General features: G+C 34.0%; 1 protein-coding gene across 2 annotated transcripts in view; it reads left to right on the top strand.

Moving 5' to 3' along the window:
* Positions 1 to 24687, top strand: part of PKN2 (protein kinase N2) — a 110368-nt gene that overhangs the window by 24699 nt on the left and 60982 nt on the right. For both annotated transcript variants that reach the window (XM_081057462.1, XM_081057463.1), the window contains exon 2: positions 17645 to 17945. In XM_081057462.1, the coding sequence (XP_080913588.1) occupies positions 17645 to 17945 (301 nt within the window). The remainder of the gene's footprint in view (positions 1 to 17644; positions 17946 to 24687) is intronic.

The raw sequence follows: 24687 nt of genomic DNA, 5'->3' as shown, positions 1-24687 counted from the left end.
TATATTAGCATAATATACCACAAAAAATTAAGGTTGTAAGTCAGAATCCATTAAGATACCAACTTGTGCAAATTTCACTTTACTGACGAGGTAAAATTACTTCTGTTTTAGCATGTAAGTTACTAAGAATTTGTGCCATTTTACTTGTTTTATTCTGATATGTTAATATTTGTGGACACAATTTGCCTACTTTTTGGCTGTATTTAGTAATAATGATAATAACGTTGGCTGTCCTGATAACTGAATAAGTGGTAAATGCCAGGTACCGTGACAAATATTTTTATATTTTACTGATTTAATCATTTTTATAATCTTTTGAGACAAAACCTTTGTTCATAATTGTTCTAATGTACTTTCAGGTTTCGTTATTTTATTAGAGTATTTTGGCTATTATACAGAGTCTCTGTCTCTGCCTGTCACTTCCCTACCTGTCTCTATGTTATGGTCATTTTCACAATCAGAATTTCCACATACTTCCAAAATGACCCTAGGAGGTGACAAAGCCCCTATTGAGAAACTCTGGCTAGGGGAAATGACTTTTAGTCCATATTTAGAGATGATGAAAAATTACAATGTGTAACTAGACCTTAATAATTTTTTTACTCTTTGTTTTTAAAAGTGTTGTAAAAGAATTATGGTCAGTGATACTTAGCTGTGTGAAACTATTATCATTATTTCTTGTATTGTTACGACAAAGAACACGAAACAGGGCTTGTATGTTTTATATTCTGGGGGTTCAGCACTGGGAGAGGGTCAGAATGAAGATCCCCTGCTTTACCTTCAGAAGTATAAGAACAGATAGAATCTATGCACTGAGGAAAATTTGTTTCATTGGTCATCCAGAGCTCTGCTCAATATAATTCTTGAAGTTATTTAAATTTTTAACATGGTTTATTTTGTATAAAGGAGGTATTCTAGGAAGTCAAGGTCTTATTGTGTGCTTTTTTATGAACATATTTTCTTTAAAAATCTTTTGCTTAATTAGGCTCCTAAAAAAGAGCTAATAGCTAGAAGGTAATTAGTAATAATGATAGTAATAATGGTTGATGAAAGGCTAGGCTTACGTGGGTTCTAAACTTGGGGTGCTTGGATAGACTTAGGGGGTCTGTGAACCCTCTGCCACTGTGTGTGTGTATGTTGCATACATTGAATTTTCTGAGAGTCCATTGTTTGCATCAGGATCCCAGAGTAGATCTGCAGTCTTTGACCCCACTCCAACCCCAACTCCACAGACACACAAAAAGTTTAAGAACCACTGCTAGAGGAAAATTGATAAAATTGGTTAGTGGAATGGTGATTAGATGCTCCTAGAGTTGTTGGTAGTTCTAGTACCTGTTACTTGTTAGTGAGTCCTCTGGTTAGAATACTGACAAGGTAAAATTACTTCTGTTTTAAGCATATAAGTTACTAAGAATTTGGAATGTGATGATAAAATAACAAAGGAAAATTTAGTCATTAAAAGGACAATTACAAAATTCAGGTTTTACTTACTGTATAATTTTCCCTTGTGCTTCAATAGGCATGTGACTTAATACAAAATAACAATGACTTGTGACTGAAAGCCCTTTCCATATTATAAATGATTGTCTTGATTTCTGACTCTGGCTATTTGTATTTCCCAATACCTTCTTTTTCTTTTTTGCCTGAAATTTTCTATAACTAGAACTTTATTTGAGGGGAGGAAGAGTTTGGGGTTTGGATATGGGAGATTGTTATTCTACCTCTGAATCTTGAAGTAGATTCTTTTCAAAAATAATTCCCTTAAAAATATTTATTGATTGACTCCAGTGTGCCAGACATTGTGCTGGAACACAGTAGTGAACTGCCTCTGCTCTCACAGAGTTTGCCTTGTTGTAAAGCAGGACAAAGTCAAGTATGAAAAGGAACATGATAGGGAGCGTGCACAGGCACCTAAGCAATGATTGTAAATGGTATTGTGTTTTTCACATCAGTGTCCACATGGTCATTATGAGGACATAGAAGTGCATTTGTTTTTTTAGTTTTCTGTATCCTGTGATGTTGCTGTACTTTTATTCTAGAAATTTCCGGTAAATTTCTTGATATTTTCTATGTAGATGCCCCTAATAGGGACAGTTTTAGCTTTTCTTTCCAATTTATATGCCTTATTGTCTTATTGAACTGGTTAAAATGCCTAATACTGTGCGGAATGAGAGTGCTGAGAGCAAACATCCTCATTCTGATCTTAGGGGAAGGCATTTAGTCTTTCACCTCTAGAAATGATTTAGCTCTGAAGCAGATACTCTTTATCAAGTTGAGGAAGTTCTCCTTTATTCCTAGTTTACTGAGAGCTTTTAATCATGAATGCCTGTTGAATTTTTTCAATTGCTTTTTCTGCATCAGTTGGTATGATCATGTGATTTTTCATCTTTATTCTCTTGACGTGGTAGATTGTATTGGTGGATTTTTAAATATTGAACCAGTCTTCCATACCTGGAATAAACCCTACTGAGTTTTAATGTATAATTTTCTTAGTTACTGGATTTAATTTGCTTATTTTTTGTTGAGGATTTTTATATCTGAGTTCATGGGAGAAATTGGTCTTTGTGTTCATTTACTGTATCCAAGTAATATTGATCTTATAAAAGCAGTTGGGAAGTATTCCCTCTTATTTTCTGGAAAAGATTATGTAATAGTTATAGGACTATTCAAATTATGTGTTTCATATTGGGTGAGTTTTGGTGGTTTGTCCTTTTTGAGTTGGTTCATTGATCTAAGTTGTTGATTCAGATGTGTAGATTGGTTTTTAGTGTTTCCTTATTCTTTTAATGGCAGTAGTATTTGTAGTCATATCTCTTGTTTTATTCCTGATACTGTACTTTGTGTCTTTTCTTTCTATGTTTGTGAGTCTTACTAGGGGTTTATCAATTATATTGATCTTTTCAATCAGTTTTTTTCCTCTGTTATTTTCGATTTCATTGATTTTTGCTCTTATTTTTATTGTTTCCATCCTTGGCATGCTTTCAGATTTATATTGCTCTTCTATTTTTAATTTCTTGAGATGGAAGTTTAGCTACATCCCACAAATTTTGATTCATTTTTTTTCATTTTTATTCAGTTTTATGTATTTATTTTAATTTCCTTGGGGACTTGGTCCTTTAAACCATGGGTTATTTAGAAGTGTGTTTTTAAGTTTCCAGATGTTTGGAAATTTTCTTACTGACTTTCTGTTACTGACTAGTTTGATTCCTTTATGGTCAGTAAATATATGCTGTATTAATTCTTTTAAATTAATTCTTTTAAATTTGTATAGTTTTGTCTTATGGTCTGTCATGGTAAATGTTCCATGAGTGCTTGAACAGAATATGTATTCTGTTTTTGTTAGATGGAATGTTCTACAAATGTTAATAAAGCCTCTTTTTTTTTTAATTTTATTGGGGAATATTGGAGAACAATGTGTTTCTTCAGAGCCCATGATCTTCAAGTCATTGTCTTTCAATCTAGTTGTGGAGGGCGCAGCTCAGCTCCAGGTCCAGTTGCCGTTTTCAATGTTTAGTTGCAGGAGGCGCAGCCCACCATCCCATACGTGAATTGAACCGGTCACCTTGTTGTTGAGAGCTCGCGCTCTAACCAACTGAGCCATCCAGATGCCCCTCCAGAAACTCAGCGGCAGCTCGTTTTCTTCAATCTGGTTGTGGAGGGCACAGCTCACTAACCCATGTGGGAATTGAACTGACAACCCCGCTATTCAGAGCCTGCTCTGTAACCAACTGAACCATCTGAACGCCCATCAAAAAAGCCTCTTTTTTGATGGTGGTGTTTAGTTCTTAGGTGGTGTTTAGTTCTTTTGTCTTCTTGTTGGTTTTCTCTCTGGTAGTTCTGTCTTGCTGAAAGATGAGTGTTGAAGTCCCCAACTATAATGGTATATTTTTCTGTTTCTCCTCTCAGTTCTATCAGTTTTCGTTTCTTATATTTTGAAACTCAGTTGTTTCTACATTTAGGTTTGCTATGTCTTCTTTTGGATGGATTCTTTTACTCTTTTGCTCTGATTGTTTTCTTTGCTTCAAAGTCTTTTTCCTGATATTAATATAGCCACTCTGCTCTTATTTTTGATTAATGTTTATATAGCATATCCTTTTTCTTTCAGTCTGCCTGTACCATGCTATTCTAAGTTAGGGTCTTGTAGATTGCATAGAGATAGGTCCTATTTTTTTCAATCCATTTCAACCATTTACATTTAAAGTAATTATTGATATGTAAGAGCTTGATTCTGCTAGATTATTATTTGTTTTCTGTTGGTTTCCTCTGTTTCTTTCTCCTCTTTCCCTTTTCTTGCCTACCTGTGGGCTACTTGAATACTTTTAGAATTCCATTTTGATTAATTTTTAGTGTTTTTTAGTATGACACCAGTTTTTTTAAATGGTTACTTTGGGGATTACAATATGCACATGTAACTTATTAGAGACTATTGCTATTGACATTTTGTCACTTCAGGTGACGTATAGAAATCACTTCTGTTCAGGTCCCTTTACTCTCCCCATTTAAAAATTAAAATTGTTTGTTTCCTGTACATTGAGTACATCAGATGATCATATAGAAACTCATGAGGAGAATGCTGTCTTCTTTTTGAGGTTGCAAGCCTACTTCAGTTATCATTTTTTTGTAGTTTTGAGAACTGCTTTTAGCCATCCTTTGAGAATAGGACTGCTGGTGACAATTTCTCTTCGTTTTTCTTTGTCTGAGAATGTCTTTGTTTCCCTTTAATTCCTGATGGACATTTTCACTGGGTATAAAATTTGTGATTGATAGTTCTTTTCTGTCAGCATTTAAAATGGTGTACTAGTTTTTTTCTGACTTCCGCGATTTTTGTTGAGAAATGCATCATTACCCTCTAGCTGCTTTCAAAAATGTTATCTTTGTTAGTAGTTTTCATAACTTTTGATTTAATGCATCTGGGCTTTCTTTCGATGGCTTTAGATTTATATTTTTGGGGATTTGCTCAGCTTCTTGAATCCATAGATTTATGCCTTTTGCCAAATTTCAGAAGGTAGCCATTTTTTCAAAAATTTTTAGATACCTATTCTTTTTATTCTCCTTTTGGGACTCCAGTGACATAAATGTCAGATATTTTGTGAATATCCTATAGCTTCCTGTGCTTTTTTTTCATTTTTTTAAAGTCGGTTTCCTTTGTCATGTTCAGATTGGTTAAGTTTTACTCATCTGTCTTCAAGTTTAATGATTTTTTTCATCTGTTGTTGCCAATCTACTATTGAGCTCATCCAGTGAGCTTTAGTTAATTATATTTCCCAGTGCTATAATTGCTTGGCTCTTTTTTTATATCTTCTATTATTTGCCAACATTTTTTATTTATTTGTTTTAAAAACGTTTATAATTGTTTGTTGAAACATTTGTATGAAGATTGCTTTATATCCTGGTCAGTTATTTATTTTTAACATTTAAGTCATCTCGATGTTGGCATATAGTTACTGTCTTTTATCATTCAGTGTGTCATTTCCCTGGTTCTTGGGGGAGTGATTTTTTAAAAAATTATATCCTGGCCATTTTGGCTATTATGTTATGAGAGCCTGTATCCTATTTAAATCTTCTATTTTAGCAAGTATTCACCCTGTTTAAGTTTAGCACACAGATCCTGGCCTAGTATTGTGGGATGTGGTTTCAATGATAACTTACTTTCTAGAGCCTTTGCATTGTTATTCTGGTCTGCTTTGTGTACTACCTGAAAGCCACTCTGAAAACCTGGGTTTCATGGTGTAGTTTATTTCTCAATACTTTTTATTGGTCAGCTTAATGGATGGGTTGGTTGTGCCAAGTCTGGGTTTTGCCCAGGACTTCTTACGCATGTTTAAAGAATTCTTTTCCGCAGTTCTCTCCTCTTTAAGACCTTCTTCCTCTTATTCTGCTCTCTTACTGGGGTAGTGAGGCACACTGCGTTTCCCTGTTGGATAGGAGTAGAATTCTTGACGTGGTCTTCATTGACAGCATACCATTGGAGGAGGGGACTGCCACTTCAATCAGCCTGATACTGCTAGATGGGGGTGGGGCAAAAGCCGAGAATTTCATTCATTGTCTGATGACACCATGCAAGTGGAGGATAAGAGTGTCTCCCTGGGTCATCGCCTACTGCTGAATATGGGGGTGGGTGTCTGCTGACACCACATTGTTGAGGGCAGGGACCATCACCCTGATCTGCTTACTCATGTCAAGTGGGAGTATAGATTCCCCATTTGGTCTCTGTGTTGCCCTGGAAGGGAAGTAAAGCCACTAACCAAGCCCTGTGCTGTCTTAGTGTGGGGCGAAGGAGACCACTCTTCCTACTGGTCTCTGCTGGTATCTCTTCATTGATAGAGAAGAGGAGCCCCATTCTGGACCCTGCTAGTGTCAGATAAAGAGCAGGAGTTCAAGATGCCCACTTCATCTCTACTGGACCACACTGGCAGAGAAGGAGAGCATTGACCCAGCGTACTACTACTGACACTACCACCTGATGCTGCCAGATGAGAAGTCCAGACTCTTCACTCATTGCCCTGACATGGCAAAATGGGGGACATCCATGGTGCTTGCTGGGTAGGGTAGATGTTGTTTAAAAGGTTTATTTTTTGGACTTGGCCTTTGGAGGTTCTGGGTTGCAGCCTTCTCTGGCACTCAGTCTGGTTAAGTCTGTGATAAAAAGAAAACCCAGAGAATTTGCCACCTTGTCTTCCTCAAGACCTGAAGTCCCTAACTGGTCTGCCTTCTTTCCACCTGTCGTCTCATGGTTGTCTTTTGTTTTATGCCTAGAGTGTTTAGTTGTAGTTATCGGGCAGGAATAGAGGGAAATAAGCCTATTCCATCTTGTCTAGAACCAGAAATTTGACGGGTCTAATTTTTGTTTTAGTTTCTCGATCAGGAACAATTCTTTCTTTTTTCCCTTTTGGGTAACTCTTAATCATCTCTTAGGTTTCAGAATAAATATTACTTCCTCACAGTTTTAGAGAGACTTTCTTCAATAATTTTAATTATAGGTGGGTTTTTCATTGTTCTATGTTGTTCTTTTTTTTTATTGCAGTTACCACAATTTTTAATTGTGGTTTACTTGTTTAATGTGTGTCCTCCCACTAGATAATAAACTCCTTGTGTGTAAGGATCTAGTCTTTTTTTTTTAATATTTAATTTTTTTAGAACAGTTTTAGATTTACAGAAAAACTGAGAAGACAAAAGGTTCTTATATGCCACAGTTATTTTCTCCTATTATTAATATCATAATACAAATGTGGTACATTTTGTATAGTTAATGAACCTTACTAGGGACTAAAGTCTATACTTTACTCAGATTTCCTTACTTCTCATTTTTCTGCTCTAGGATCCCATCCAGCATGCCGCCACATTACATTTAACTGCCATGTCTTCCTTAGGCTCTTCTTACAGTCTCTCAGACTTCCCTTGTTTTTTTATGAACTTAACAGTTTTGAAGATTATTTGTTGGGTATTTTATAGATGCTCCTCTATTGGAATTTTTTTTCTTGATCATACCAGAGTTGTGGGTTTGGGGAAGTTCAAACACCACTTCCATCATAACATATCAAGTATACATATATCAACATGATTTACCTAGCTGAGGGAGTGTTTGTCAGGTTTTTCCTTACTGTAGTTACTCTTTTTTTTCTCTTTTTCATACTGTACTCTTTCAAAAGCCGTCACTATGTACAGCCCACACCAAAGGAGGGGGGAGTTATGCCCCTCTTCCTTGAGGGTGTAATATCCACATGAATTACTTTGAATTCTTCTGTACAGAAGATTTATCTCCTTCACCATTAATTTATTTGCTCATTTATTTATATCAGTATGTACTGATAGGTCTGTATTTTATATTTTGTATTATTAGGTTGGTGCAAAAGTAATTGCAGTTTTTGCAATTTTTAACCTTTTAAGCTGCAATTACTTTTGCACCAACTTAATATAATCCAATATTATTTTTGTTGCTAAAATTGTTCCAGCGTTGGCTAGTGAAGGCTCTTTCAGATGGCTCTTGTGTTCCTTTGACATCATATCTCCATCAATGTGACATTTTTTGTTTAGTTTTGACTACTTCCTTACATTCTTACATTTTAAGGCTTATTTTGTGTATTTCCTGCCCCAGTCCTAAAATGAGACATTTCTTCAAAGAGTCCTGTTTTCTTTATTGGAAACTAGTGTTAGAAACCAAGATCTAGGTGCTGGGTATATTTGTTGCTACTGAGATATCTTTTCTTTTAGGCTCTCTTATCTGACATAGCAACAAGATGTGTGTATATTAAGCTTTATATATACACCTATAAATATTTCTGTATGTAACCTGCATATGAATGCTCATAGCAGCTTTATTTATAATTGCAACAAGCTGGAAACAACCAAGATGTCCGTCAGTAGATGAATGGATCAATCATGTTTGCCTAGGATGTGGGACACTGGTTTAGATTACGAGGTGTCCATCCTGACATCATTCAACTGTGCCAAGGATATAGAATCATGAAAGAACATTGAAGACCTCATTAGAATCATATGGTTTGAGTGAGATTAGAAACATTTCCCAGAAACTCAAGGAAGAAGAGTGCAAAATAAGACCAAAAATTACTAGCGGCATCCTTTGGAACAAAGATGGAAATCTGACCCATTAGGTTCAGTTTTGAGGTATAAAACAAGATTATTTACAGTGATATACAAACACTTTACAAGAACACTGACCTTGATAATGGAAAACAATTATATATAGGGATCTGGAATTGCAGTTGTCATTACTGAATTAGAAAGATAAAATTTCATGTTTCAAAGTAAGAAGCTAGATGTACCATATTATTTGGAACATTGATTTGTGATAAGAAAAATCTTAAGTCAAACTAAAGCCAAAAGGAATTGGTTGGCCTGTGACTAAAAAGTTTAGGGTTACAGAGTATGTTGGCTTTAAGCATGATTGGATTTAGATGCTCAACCTGTTTCCTCAGTGATCTTTTTCTCTTTGTGTCTCATCTTTGCTTCTTTCTGGGTTAGCTTTGTTTTCTGGCTATCTAAGATAAGGAAAGCACTTCTCTTCATCAGTAGCTTCAGATTATTATTGTCTTTGCAACTGATTTCTCAGGAGAAGGATTTCTCTATCAATCCCTGAAAAGGACAGCTGAATGGTCCTACTTTAATCACGTGATTATTCCTACCACTATCACCGAATCAAAGGATTGGGTGCTCTCACCCACATGCAGCTCATTCTTAATTTTGTGACAGGAATGGGGAGGAAGCAAGGCAAATTTTTTTAAAGCAACTATATTTTAGAAAGTAATGACTTTATGTTTTGCTTTTTCTTTTTTTAAGATAAAGATTGTTGTCTCTACCTACATCCTTCTCAAAGTGAGTGTGTTTGGGGAGGGAGTGTGAAAAGTGGGAAAGAAAAGGAAATTGTTTTGTGCTTTTTTAATATAATGGTAATGTCATTAACAACCCCATTCCTCAAATTAGATTGTTATACTTTTTATCTTTTGGGAGTCAACAAAAAGTAATTATTGCAATTGAAGAGAGTGCTTAGAGCTATTATCTCTTGCCTGGGTTACTACAGTAGCCTCTGTTTCACATATCTATTATACTCATAAATGTGTAACAAACTCATCTCAAGATTTTGTGGGTATACTAGTGTCTGTTCTGCTGGTCTTGCCTGCACTCGTTTATGCAGCTGCATTCAGCTGGTGGCTGTGCTGGACTGGAATGTCCACCATGGCCTCACATGCCGTCCGGTGCTTCCGCTGGAATAGCTGGAACAGCTGCAGTGCTTTGGTTCTCTTCCACATGGTCTCTCATCCTCCAGGGCCTCTCTCTCTAGCAGAATAGTCTGGACTTCTTTAAATAGTAATTGGTTTTTCAAGAGGGAGAACAGAGGCTACTCATATGAGTCCTCTTGAGGCTTGCGATTGGAACTCCCAACCCATCATCAGAATGTCACTTCCATCATACTATCAGTGAGAGTCAGTTCCAGAGCTAGCCTGGAGTCAGTGTGGAAGGGGGCTACATGATGATGTGAATACAGGAAGGCAGAATTCCTTGAGGCCATTTTGTAACAATCTACCATAGCTTCATAACCAGCTTCCCTGCTTCCACCTACCCCTCTTAAATCTGTCTTAACACAGGAGGTCAGATCGTATCACTTCTTTGCCTAAGCCCTACCCCTTTTCACTCAGAGTAAAAGCCAAAGTCTTTATATTGGTCTATAAGGACCTATGTAATCCTTAGTTAAATAGGGGTTTATATTTTATCTAAAGCAGGAAATTCAAAGTAGGCAGTCCAGGACTTGTGTAGCAGTTTAGTAAAGCCATCAGGATCCCAGGCTGTTTCTCTTTTTTTTCCACCCTAGTGTGTTGGGTTTTGTCCTGCTTGCCCCTTTTTTGTCACACGATGGCTCATGCACCTTCAGACCATGGGTCTGCATTCTAGGCAAAAAGAAAGGGAGAAGTGGAATCTTTCCCCCAAATCCTGGGCTTCTCTTGGACAAGAATTGTCATGTGGCTACTTCTAGCTATAATTAAATCTGGTGAAATGAGAATTTTATGTGTGCACTTTGTTGCATCTAACAAAATGGGAGTGTTTTTAGTAAGGATACAGGGAGGATGTATATTATGTAGCACCCAGCACTATCTGCTTCGGTGCTGACAGTGTGTCAGTGACGGAAAGCATACTTTTTAGTCCTAGGCAGAGCCGTTAATGAGACTTAGAAATAATGCAATCAGAGTAATTGTAATAATTCCATTTCGCAGATGAGGAAATGGAAAACTTTAGCAAGTCATAGTATTAGAATTTGTACATGGCAGGTCTGACTCCAAATGCTTGGTTCTTTCTATTTATACTGTGTTCTATCACACACACATACAGTATGAACTACATTTGTGTACAGCTTTGCAGCTGCTTCAGGTTGTCTGGTTTTCATGTCTGTCTTCCTTAATAAACTGAATACCTGAAAGAAAGCAGGATTGTATTCTTTTGATTGCCTAGCATTTAGCATTCAGTGAATGTTTTGAATAAATGAAACTTTAAAAAACTAAAAGTTAGGAAAGCCAAGCATTTTGCAGATGAACAAACAGGTACAGAGAGATAGACTAACATTCTTGAGTTGCACAGCTAGTGACAGAGCTGGTGATAGAACTAGTTTCTGGCTTTCCAGTTGAGAACATTCACTCCTGAGACACAGATTGGATTCGGGTAAAATTAGAGAGTAATAGGAAATACGTCTTGCCCATATCCCTGTTTTAAGGCACATAATATCCATTAATTAATGCAAATCTCAATTGGGTTGAGGTGTAGTTCAAACATAGCGAAGTGGATACTGCAGAGGTCTCTCCTAAGAAGGCATTGTGGAGTAAAAGAACACCAAGCTAGGAGTCAGGAGACGAGCCTGCTAAACTCAACCAGGTCACTGACATTTTTCTTTGTGACCTAAGGCAAGTTGCTTAGCTGCTTTGAACCTGCTTTCCTCAAAACTAACATCAAGGGGGTTAGGCTACGTGATCTGTGGAATTCCTTCTAGCGAAAACAGTATGTGATTTACTGTACCTACTGAGTTTTTATAGGTGCTCTAACATTTTTTGGCATCTATCAGGTTAGACTGTTTTATATTTCTATAATATAGAGAAAGTAACAGCTTTTTCACTTCTTCTCTGGGAACTTGGCCAGTGAGAAGTAAACATCCTTTCCTGTCTCTCCCTAAATGAAGTACTGGGTCATAAGTGACAGACTTTTTTCTTCATTTTGTTCTTTGAATCTGATCCTCTTTTTATTTTGGTGTTCTTCATTGTGAGTTTGTTGAAATGTGATAAATTGAAAATTTTAATTTATGTTTTAATGTACAGATCAGAATTTCATATTTCATAAAATAAAAAATAGTTGTACTTCATTATTTCATAAAATAATAGTTGTATTTAACAAATATGTATTAACACATTCAAATACGTGTATTTGAAATAGTTGGCTGGCATAGGATGTGGTCTAGTTAGAGTGGAATGTGTAATCTAATTGCTTGCAGTAGAATTGTATTGACTCAAAATAACTTAATTAAATAGCAAATATACTGTAGATTATAAGACCTCATATAAACTTTCACATTTTCCAAATTGAAATAAAGTGAGTTACTTTTGTTTTCCTTTAAATGTCTTTCCTTCCTTAATAGATTGGCAGTATATATGCACTGCTTTAAAACAATCAAAAACTATAGAAGACTTTGAAGAACAAATGAAAATTTCTTTTAAAGTTTTTACCCAGAGATAATTATTGTTAATACTATGATCTCTTTCCTTCCAGTCTTTTTTCCCCCATTCTTATTTTAAACATAATTTGGAAAAAATACTGTGTACATAGCAACAGCATATCAGGCTAGACATCCTGCTGTGGAATAAAAAGGGCATAAATAAGAGAAACCTTTTCTTATTCTCTAGACTATTTAAAATACTTTTGTAACAACATTTAATTAGCATCCTGAACTTCCTCTTTCTTTTAAGTAAGTTTAAAGCCCTGCTCTTTCTAAGCTTTATAAGGAAGTCTGTCTCTGCCCAGCACAGTGCCTTCCACATATTAGTTATTAATTTAAAATTTACTGAATTGGCCATTCTATATAGTAATAATTTCTACTTATTTTCTTAGGTTATAGTGCTAGAACTAGAATTACTGAGTCAAAGGGCATCATTATTTTTAAATTTCTTTTAACATTTTTTACTTTTATAAAGGCTTGTGGCTTACAGCTCAGTTATTATGAATATTATAAAATCTTTGTCAGTTTAAGAAGTAAAAAATCATACAGTCTCTTTCACCACAGCACTGTTTTTCTTCCATGTAAATTAACATACATGATAAGTGAACAGGAGAATGATACAAGTATAAAACGGACTCTGTGTTAGTTCATCTGTAATTTGCCCCAGAATGTTAATACTTTGAAGCACATTTTTTTGTAATTTTAGAGAAAACCTTACCAATATATGAAAACCATAAGATAAAAGCTGAAAATCCTGTAGAAGTTTGATAGTTTTGGGCCTCAGTTATGACTAAGAAGTCTTCTGTTGATTTGTCATTTATTTGTAGATAAAATGCCTTTTCTTTTCTCTCTGTTTACTTTTGTTATTGTTATTTTCATTTATCTTGTTTGCAACTTGATGTGACCTTCCAGTCTAAGGATTTATATCATTCTTCAGTTCTGGAAAATTCTTTCATGTATTTCTTCAAGTAGTGCTTCCTCCCTATCTTCTTTATTCTTTCGCTCTATAACTCTTACTAGATGGATCTTTGGTCTTCTCATTTTATCTTCCAATAAGATAAAATTTAATTTTTCATATCTTTGTGTGATGAATTCAGAGTACTTTTCTCAGTTATCTGTCTGCCAGTGTATTAATTCATTGTCTTGGTCTAATTTGCTGGTTAACCTATCCACTGAGTTTTAAATTTATTTTGGTTCCTTTGAAATCCATCTAATTTTTATTCTGTTTCTTATTTATTGAGGTCTCAGTTCCTTCTTTCATTTGTTTAACCACTTGAAACCTACTTACCGAAAAATAATTTTGATTGTTCTATAAATCTTGAGGGTATTAATTCCACTAATGGTTTCCTTGTGTTTGTATTTGAACTCTTTGATTGAATGATTGCGTTAAGGATGTGGATGATATAAAATTTAAAGTACATTAAAAATAGGTAGGTAGGATTAATCATGAAAACCTTGAAATATTTTTTGAACAAGTGTTTTGTGATCGTGAATTTAGATTGATAGTGAAAGGAATAGGACATAAGAAACACGGTAAGAGAATATAAACAGCAAAGTGTTCAGTTAATTTGACGAGAATGAAATGGCTAAGCTTGTGATCTCAGTGATAAAAGGTATAAGAATTATGGGGTTTCTTTAATATATGGATAATTGATGAAGGAGCATGAATACTCTTAAGAGTTTAATTTTACACTTAGGATTAGTTTTTAAATCTTTTATCTATACTTTCCAAGCATAGTAATGAATTTTAAAGGGAGTTTGTGATTAGAGGTTGGATCTAGCTAGCTTTGTTTTAAAAAAATGAAAAGAGTATCTACTGTTTACTTTTGGAGGACGCATGAAATTTTATAGAGTAGAAGAGATTGTGAATGGTAGATGAAAGTGTTAAGCTTGTAAACATAATATAATGTAGATTGTGTAGACAATTACCACTGCCTGTAATAGAACCTATTCAGGCAAAGATTATCTCTGCAGATTTTCACTGGTTACGTAGCTTTTCATTTTCCTGAGGCTAATTTATCTTCCCTATGTCAAGAATATTATTTTATTGCTTACTACTGCTTCCTGGCATTTTTGAGAGAGACAGATTGATTTTTTTTTTGGGGGGGGGGTTAGACATATAATTTAATAGATGGAATATCTCATTTCAATTGTTCCAAATGCAAGAAAATTACATTTTCCAGTAACTTTCACAATTTATGGCAACTGAAATGTTCAGGAAAGGAGTAAACAGAAGGTACTGTAACCTTTCCTATCTGTTCTCAAAGGGCATTTGTATATTATCTCAAATTACTGATTATATTGTACTTTAGCTCCTGCTCCTTTCCAAAAGGTGTTTGAGCCATTCCACAACAAAAGATGGGAGTAAAATTCAGGAAATGGGAGTAAAAACTAAAAATTCAAACCTATGAAAAGAGGGGAAGCAAACATGCTAACCACACTATGGTTCATCCAAGTCAGCTAATATAGTTGATATGATTGAATGTCAATTTTGCCCTTGAGCTTTCTGGAATATGAATTCTCTTTATCAGAAATAGGAAAGCATGACTTCCTCAGCAGTGATGAATTCTAAAAGAAGGATATTAAATAGTGTAATAGACAAATCATTAAGAAAACAAATTTGCCAGGCATCAGCTCTGTCCTCGGGTTGCTCATAGTCTTTGGAGTGGTCACATAACAAAAGGGATCATCGTTGAGATGGGATCCCTACTGCTATCAGAGCACACAGGAGGGACATTTAATCTAAATTCTAAGAAAGGGCATGGTCTCTTTCCTGAGAAGAACTGGGGTGAACTTTGAGCAAAGTAAAAGGAAGCAAAGAAGAGACTAGGAAAGCAGAGTTGAAGAAAGAAGGAAAGTTGGTGCATGCCAAAGGTGCAGTATGCATAGTAGCTGAGCCAAGAGAGATCGTCTTTGTCATTAAATTTCTGTAACTTGATTGGAATTTAGGGAGCAAATTGAAAAGAAATGGGAGTTGAAGTAGGCAAGGGCCTTCAAAGTATTCATATCAAAAACAAGCCAATTTCATATACTAGTTTTTTTGTTTTGTCTTTTGTTTTAACAGCTTTTAAATCTTTATACCATGATTCTCAAATTATGCAGCAGTTCTCTAGGGTGCCTCAGCAAACTCTCAGGATGCTGCAGTATATTTTAAGTTTTTAGGGAAGCACACAGTAACACCATTTGTTGGACACCATGTGAATTAGCTGGAGTCAGTTAGGTTTCAATATGAGATTATTCTACATTCTTTTTGTACAATGAAACAGGAAATGAGGGTGGGAATATACAGTCTGATTTCAAGGTTTGAGAAATTGTGAAGGTACCCAACAGGCAGACACGTCACATTAATAGGTAACTGTGATTAGTAAAAAATGAAATAAAAATGTGATTTTCTTTCAATTTGTATCATTTCAAACAGCTACTAAGTTGTTGTATTTTTAAGTTATTTGGACCTTTCTACTTAACATGGTATTGTTAGATATTCCTTATGGTTTATGAGGCATAGAGGAAAAATTACTGTGACATTAAGGTCACCAGGAACCAAGAAATTTAGGGCTTAGTACAAAATGCTAAAGCACAAATTTATGAAAACAATTCATGTGATGTTTTCTAAATCTATAAGGATAGAAATAAAAATACCTAGAGGAATGCGGTTAGCTTGAACGTTTTCAAACAAGCATTGTTTGCCTCAGTCCACTTTACCTGAAGTTAGACAGCAGAAATTGGGGATTTTATTTGTTGGCAGTAGCCATATGTGCTAATGTTTTGATAACCAGCCAAAGGTGGATTCATAAACTTTAGAAACTGAATAAATGGACGATAGGACTTATATTCTATTATAGACAGTAAAACATCTAGATATTATTTTGGCCCAAGGAGATGCTCTTTGTATATCCGTATAGATAAGAATCAGACATTTTAAATTTAACAACTTATTTTTGAAATAAATGTTTATATATCAAATTATATAATTTTTAAAAGAGAATCAGACGTTTAAGGTCAGTAGATGTAGATCATCTATCCCAGGAATTCTTAACCTAAGATCTATGGAATCTGGAAATTGTACATACAAAGATGAAGTTTTCTTTGTTCTAGTTATTTGTTTGCTTTTCAGAGTTTCAAAGGGGTTCTTTGGCCCTGAAAAGGTCAAGAACAAATTTATGGATCAACTACTTCATTTTTTGCTTAGTATGCCTATTAGCACAGGGTAAAGTGATACCAACGTCAAGACTAGATCCTGTATCTTCACATCTGTTAACTCTATTTTGCAAGATACATGTTTTTTAGACGTTAAGGATTAGATGGCATAGTATTTGCACCAAGAATTTAAACAGAACTTATTTATATGGCTGTAATTAATTCCCAAAGAAATTAAAGAAAATCTTTTAATTAGTTAGGTCTGTAGTTCAAAAGGTGCACAGTAAAATGTCTCTCTTTTCTCTGTGCTTCACAAACTCAGTTCTTCTTCCAAAAGGTAAATGTTATTTCTACTTTCTTGTGTTTCAGAAATTAACAATTTAAAAACCAGCAGTATTATAGTAATGGAGTTTAAAATAGTGAATGACATATAAATAACTAAAACATAACTTTGGTTGTTTTAAATGTAGATTAAATGTGCTTACCTGATTTAATTTTCATTTTAAGATAAATTACTTATACAATGTATTATCTTAGATTCTAACAGTAGAACATAATTTAGGTATATTTTCTAGTAATGATGTTTTTGTAGTGAGTCAACCAACTTATCAATTGGGTTAGTTAGCCATGAAATATAGAGTTCTGAATGCAGTCTTCCCAAGCCTTAATGCATTTAATTCATTAACTAAAAAGTGTTCAAAAGAATGTAACTTTATTTTTGCCAATAATTAGTTTATATTAAGAGGTTTCTTATAGAAGATAAAATGGAATTTTACCTATGGAACTTAATAATTTTCACTTATTAGGTGACTATAATAGGGCAAGAATTGTATTTGGAGTTTCACATATAATATTTTGAATTATCACAATATCTCCGAAAGTTGGCCAATATTATTATTTAAATTTTAAAGATGATTACACTGAAAGGTATTTGAAAGGTTAAATGACTTGCCCAAGATTCACAGTGTCGGCTTTGGGATCTAACTTGGGTTCATAGGATATCAGAAATCCACTATATACAATCCTAAGATGCTGGTATATGTAGATATGTTGTATTTATTTTAATATAAATTTGTCAGGTCATGCTATTTAGTGAGTGGGCAGAGTGTTTGAACTTACAGTTTTGTATGGTATTAAGGGAAAATAAGTAGTTTGCTGCTTATTAAGGAAAGAATTAAATGTAATGCACTTAATAAAGAATCATTTTGTTGTACAGTTATATTCTTATGCTGCACATTTTACTGAGCAGCTAACTTTCCTAAATTTCCACATTTCTATGTTTATTTTTTTCTGTAGGGAGATTCCCGAAGTCTTCCATTTTCTGAGAATGTGAGTGCTGTTCAGAAATTAGACTTTTCAGATACAGTGGTACAGCAGAAGTTGGATGATATCAAGGATCGAATCAAGAGAGAAATAAGGAAAGAACTGAAAATCAAAGAAGGAGCTGAAAATCTGAGGAAAGTCACAACAGATAAAAAAAGTTTGGCTTATGTGGACAACATTTTGAAAAAATCAAATAAAAAATTAGAAGAACTGCATCATAAGCTACAGGAACTAAATGCACATATTGTCGTATCAGATCCAGAAGATGTTACAGGTATGTTATGTATTTTATTTGATGTTTTTATGGTATACTAATAAGAAATGTATCATTTTTTAAAACGGCAAGCTTTGTGATGTATAGTTTTTAGCTTTTCTGAAAGAACAGGGACTGTGTTTTCTCTTACAGTTAAGGTCTTATTTATATTGTATTCGGAAGTGTGTTGAATTGATGAATATGAAAATTGAAGCGTTTACTTAGAGATGAGTAACTCTGCTGTCTGCTCTCTTATCCTTTGTCAGTAAGACATTAGAGTCGTTTTCCGATATTAATGTTGTATTGAGTCAACCACATGCTCTTACCTGATTCATCCTTGTGATCAGCAGCAGGAGTTTGCCAGATAACTTTCTAAAGTTAAAAATGCATTCTGTAACCAAGGGCTATTTTTATTCTTTGCAAATATAATTAATCAAACCTATGACCTTTGTGCTTTAAGCAACTGAATTAACAACTAAACCACCAGGCATATTGTTTAAAAAAGGAGATAATTTTTTTTTTAAGAAGATAATTTTTAAAAGCCAAACATTACTTGTTTTTCTTAAATATAGAAAATAAAAGGAAGATATAACCTATAAGTCGATCCTAAGAGCATAATTTTTAAACAATAGAATTAACAAAATGTTCATGTTGGAAATTTTTTAGTGGTACAGAAAGTAAAAAATGGAAAAATTACCTCTCTCCACCTAGGCCCTTTCCCTAAAGGTAGCATTACTAACTTTTTTTGCTTATCCTTCCAGAAAAAAATTTCTGTCTTTGTACCAACATTCATATATGTGTGTATATATATTTACATATCTATATGTATAGATATATAGAGATATGTATATGTATATATATAGATATGTATGTATATCTATGTAGATATACATATCTATATATGTATATCTATATATATACATTCTTTCTAAAGGTTTTTACTTGAAAAAATCATAATACACATTTGATCTAATACTTTTGTCTTTGCAAAGATTATATTTTGAACAAGGTATTTAATCTCTTTAACCCCTGTTTCTTCATTTGCAAAGAAAAGGAGTGGTGTATCGTAGAGTAGTAATGTATCTAGAACTGTAGAAATTGTAGAAGAACTGTGTGACTAGGTAATAAGAAATAACATACAAGTAGAATTAAATTTGATTAAGAAAATACATAGATTTGACTAAGAACCTCAAATTACCAATCTCAAAAGTTGCATAAAATACTTCTGATATTCAGTGTACTTGACAGAACTTCTTTTTAATGCATCAATTTTAACATCTGGGACTTAACTTAGGGATTTCATTTGGAGACGCTATGTAGAGATTTCAACCTTGTAAGAATAATAGAATCTTGAAAATGAAAGAGAGAAGCAAGCCTTCTTGTTTTAGATCTTAAATAATCCCAAAGATGTGCATTAATTTGCCCAGAATCACAAAGCTAGCTAAGAAGTCTTCAACTCATTTAGTATTCTCTTACCAACACATTCAATAATTACATTATAAGTAGAAATTTGTATTAAGAAAATGCTCTTTTTAGCAATGTCTTATAAACTTAGAAATAGCCTGTTCTGTTGGAACTCTGCCGAGCTCTGCATTTTTTGCACATTACTTCTTTAAGAGAGATCTAAAATAAGAAATGGAGCTGCAGCTTTAAACTCTGTTTATTTAGAGAAAACATTTTCCTCCTCACAGAGTACTGATAAGTACCTAGTAATTGGAATATAGAAAAGGTTTTGCCACACAGAGTCCATTTGGTTTCCCCAGTCCCTTAAAATATTTTCACTTTACTGAAGTATAAATTACCTATTATAAAATAGATGTATTTAAGTGTATGATTTGATGAGTTTTAACTCAGGTAATCAACAATATGTCCAGTGGTCCTGAACTTTTCCACCACTTCAGTGGTTCTCTTGTATTCATACTTCTCAATCAGTCTCCAATTCCCATCTCTGGATTTAGGCAACCTTTTCTAACTTCTATTCCTTTAGATTAGATTTGTCTTTCCTAGAATTTCATATAAAGAAAGGACCTTTAAGTCCTAATCAAATTCCTTTTCTCCTTCAAAAGCCAATTTGGGTATTAACTGTGAAACTTTCCCTTTCTCTGATGATCTTCTTTGTTCTGCTTTGTCCATTCATTATTTTACTATGTTGTATTGTACGTGTTTAATATCACTTAATAAACTGTATGTTGCTCCAGGCCAGGGATGTGTTTTTATTCACCTATTTTCAAGGCTTATCGTAGAGCCTGGAACATGGTAGGTATTTAGTTGTGAATATTGTATCTCAAAAAAACAAAAAACCCAGCAAATAAAAATCTTGTGTTAGTTGTTGTAATTAATACTGAAGCATAATTAATCAGGGTATTTAATGACTTGGAAATTTAGAGAAAGCTGGCAATAGTAAAGCTATGTTACGAGCCTTAAGGACATTGAAGTCATATGTTCTTAAGTATATGAAGTATATGTCCATATACAATAAGTAGTAAGTAGTTAGGAAGCCTGCTCTTAATTCACGTCTGTGATAATTAAATGTCAATTTTTAGTTTCTTATTTGTGAAATAAGGATTTTTATCAGATGAACTTCAAGACTTTTAACTATAAAACTCTCTGAAATGTTACTTATTATGTCAAGATTTGATGTTTTGGGACTTATTTGTAAAATATGTGTATGTATTTATTATGAATAGTAAGAAATGAATGTTTTTATGTTCTCTTTATGCCCGTGATTCTCTGAGCTTCTTGTTCATTTTATTTCCCTTTCTTGTTACCTCTTCCCATTTCCATCTTCTCAGACCCCACCAAACTTGGACTGATTTTTACCTATTGAGGTACTGAATTTTTCCTTTAGTATCTAGAATACCCAGATGGGAAATATTAATTTAGTATAGAACTAATAGTATTGGGATTTATTTTTTGGAGTTTACCTTGGTAATTCTTCTAAATTCAGAAGATACAACTATATTGAGGGAGTTTTTTCCTTAATGACAAAAGTTCAGTTTATGATGTCTTTCTTGAATAAACAGAAGAATTTAATTTTATTTTTTATTTTTCGTCTACCTAAATGTGGCATAGAAATTATAGTTGAATTTTATATGTATTAAAATACAAGTGTGGAATCTGTGACCTGGTTTGTTATGTCATTTCTACGTATTCCTTATTTCTAATGGCATAGAAATTTCTAATTGAATTTCCCATTTTGAAGTAAATGTTTTTTATTAAGTTGTGAACTCTTAAGGAAAGGATTGCCATTAATTAGCAAGTGACCATTAATTGGCAGATCACTTTTAACACCCCTGGATTCATTTCCTTATCTTTAAAATCATGAGATTAAATATCTCTGGCACTTGAATTATTTGATGATAGACCTTTTTTTAAAAGTTAATACACAGTAAAATGGATTCTTTTTTGAGATATCTTCCCATGAATTTTAATGTATGTGGAGGTTCCTCTAACCACCACCACAATCTGGCAAAGGAACAGTGCTATCCTTTGGTAGTCACACTCTCCCCACTTCATATCCTCTGGCTACCACTGGTCTGTTCTGTCACCATAGTTTGCTTTTCAAGAATATCATATAAATGGAATCATAAAGTATATAACCTTTTGAGACTGTTTTCATTCAACATATTTCTTTTTGATATTCATCCAGGTTTTTGCACTTACCAATAATTCATTTTTTATAGCAGGGGAGTAACATTGTATAGATGTACCACAGTTTATCCATTCACCAAGGACATTAGGGTTGTTTTCCAGTTTTTGGCAATGTTCAGTACAGCTGCTGTTAACTACCCATGAATAGGTTTTTGTGTGAACATGTTTTGGTTCACTTTGGTGAATACTTAGAAGTGTGATTGCTAATTCCTACATCTTAGGGTATGTTTAGCATTATAAGCAACTAACAAAATGTTTTCCAGAGTGACTACTATTTTTTATTGTCACCAGCAATATGTGAGAGTTCTAGTTTTTCATATCCTCTCCAGCACTCGGTATTGTTAATATATATTTTTAACCAGTCTAACAGGTGTATACTGGTTAGTGATATGCATTATTGTAATCACAGGGAGGAAAGAAGAAAAATAAAGTGGCGTCAGCTTAAGAAGAATTCACAAAAAAACTATGTATGCCCTAGATACTGAGTTATGTACAGAATGACGAAGTCTTCTCTACCATGAGATAGATACAAATGTGTGGTTTTCAACTATTAAGATCTATTATAATCAGTACAAGCAGTTCTGAAATTTTTAATGCCTAAGTTGCTTATTTCACCTTAAACAAAAAATGTTACAGCCAACAATTTTATCCATGCTTTTTTGGTAAAATATTTAACAAGTTAAACCAGAGGTTGTACTAGCAATAAAATAGTTCAGCAGAATTACTTTACTTGGTGACGTCTGACAAAGGTCATGCTGATTAATCATCAAAATTACTGATTAAGCATCCATTAATAATAAGTGAGTATTCATTATAATCTGAACAGGTTCCAGATGACTTTATAATGTAAGCATTATCTGTTTAAGATTTCGGGGGAAACATAAACAGTTAATGTAACTGTAACAAATGGCAAGATTATGGAGTTTATTTTTAAAACATCAACTTATGAGTACCAAGCGAAAACCAAAATGTTGACCAGTGAACAGTCAACATTATAACTGAGAGACTTATAGATGAAAGTTTGTGAAGCAGCTAAATAATCTAGTACTTCAGCATACTACTACTTTTATTAATTTAGATTTGGCTCTGTTTATTTCAACTTTTATTTATTTGTTTGTTTGTTTGTTTGTTTGTTTTTAGTACAGTAAATAGCCTTGATACAGAAGTAGAAATCTGGCTGTTTAAGGTACCACTTTATGAATATTGAACATTGGGAGTCAGCTGGCTATAAAAGAAAAGACCAAAGGTTTTATGATGAGATCTCATTCCAGCTGAACCATTACATAGTTGTGTGGTTGTTTACCTCTTGCAACCCCTTCAGGCCTTATTTTTTGTCACTTGTAAAACAAGGAAGATAGACTATGTATGTCCTTTATAGACTGTTTTGTGGAAAAGGGTGTTTTAATAGCTTGAGGATAGATCAAGTGTGAGTCATCTAAGCTCTTCCAATGTTGAACAGAAACACCCCTCACCCCCACCACTCCTACCCCGTTGGAAGTAAGTAAAGTCTGAGGAAGGTTTTTTGGGGCTGGGCAATAAAGCCCTTAAGGTCAACTATAGTACTAGCCTCCAAGAGAATCAAGGAACAAGTTTAAGGTTTGGCTTTACATAATCAGGAGCCTTCTGAGGACCTTGATTGCTGCTATGTTCTAGAACTAATTCATCTTGAAATCCAGCTAGTCAATTGTGGTTTTAGAGAAAATACCAAAAGCATCAGAAACATCATCTCTTGCTCTACATAGAGACTACTAACGAATTCAGTTTTTACTCATCATTATGGCCTGGAAAATCTTATCCTAGGGGAGATTTTAAACACATCATATTTTCTGGTACTAACAACATGGTATCTCAAGCCAAGATGGGTTTTCTAGCCTTATAGCTTTATAACCTTCTAGATATTACCCAAATGTTCTATTGGTTTTTCCTCTCATCGTGTTTAAAATTGAACCCTTCTTTCCTGGAAAACAACCTCTAAATCTTTCCTTTTGTTCTTTCCTGTCAATGGCATAACCCTAGTAATCCATAACTAAAACCTGACTTTTACTATAGATGCCTTCCTTTCTTTTTGATTTTTACTCTCTAATGTAAATCTGTATGCCAAGTCACCACGCCCTGTAGATTCTGACATAGGTCTTGTATCTCCATCTCGTCTACATTCTTACTGCCAAAGCCTACAAGTCCAGTATTTCTCTAATCCAACCTAAGTACTACTACCAATATTTTTACCTAATATTCAGATTTGATCCTGTTGTTTTCTTGTTTAAACCTTTCAGTGGCTTTCCATTCCCTGCAAAATACAGTACAAATTTGTAGCATGACAGAGATGTGCTTCATATAATCTGACCTCTGCCTATTTCTTCAGCTTCTCCTGCTGCTGCTTCCTAATCTAATTTTCTCATTTTTCCTCTTACCATTTGCTCTTTTTTTTTTTTTTACCTCTACCTGTGTTTGTGTTTAGTTGGCAGAATGTAGGTGGTGGATATATAGGTATATTGATATATTATTGGTGTGTATATAGTATATTGGAAATTCACCTTTGCAGTATATTTGAAAATGTTCACGTAGACACACATATACTCTTGAATATATAGACACACATACCCATGTATACAGGTACATACAGGTTGCAAACTGTATATGTATGTAAATACCTGACTCTAAGCTCTTTGGAAGAATAATTTTGTCACTATTTTGTCCCCAGTCTTGTCCACAATACCTGGATATATGTGATATAATCAATTCCCTGTATTAAATTCCCTCTGTTCAAAATATCTACTACTGATTTCTGTTTGTCATCTAGATTCTTCACACCATACAACAAACTTAGAATACTTTAACTCCAATCTGCTTAACTCCATTTGACTTTTATGCTGTTGCTGTCCATATTCTAGTTCTATTATTTTATCTTCAGTTCCACACATTAGATCTAACTATTATTTTATGTAGTCATTGTTGGTTGACAGTTACTCACACGTTTATCATTTTCTTTGTTCACCATTTCATCATACCTCTCAGACCTTTCTTCTAGAATCATTTTGGTTTTTCTTTTTTCTTTTTTTTAAGGTATATACTGTAGAAAGATATTTCCCCTGATATACTCTTCTAGGTTAAT

Source organism: Rhinolophus hipposideros (genome assembly GCF_964194185.1).
Source record: "Rhinolophus hipposideros genome assembly, chromosome: 8".
Taxonomy (NCBI): domain Eukaryota; kingdom Metazoa; phylum Chordata; class Mammalia; order Chiroptera; family Rhinolophidae; genus Rhinolophus; species Rhinolophus hipposideros.
The sequence above is the reverse complement of the archived record's forward strand: the minus strand, read 5'-3'. Positions and strand labels throughout refer to the sequence as shown.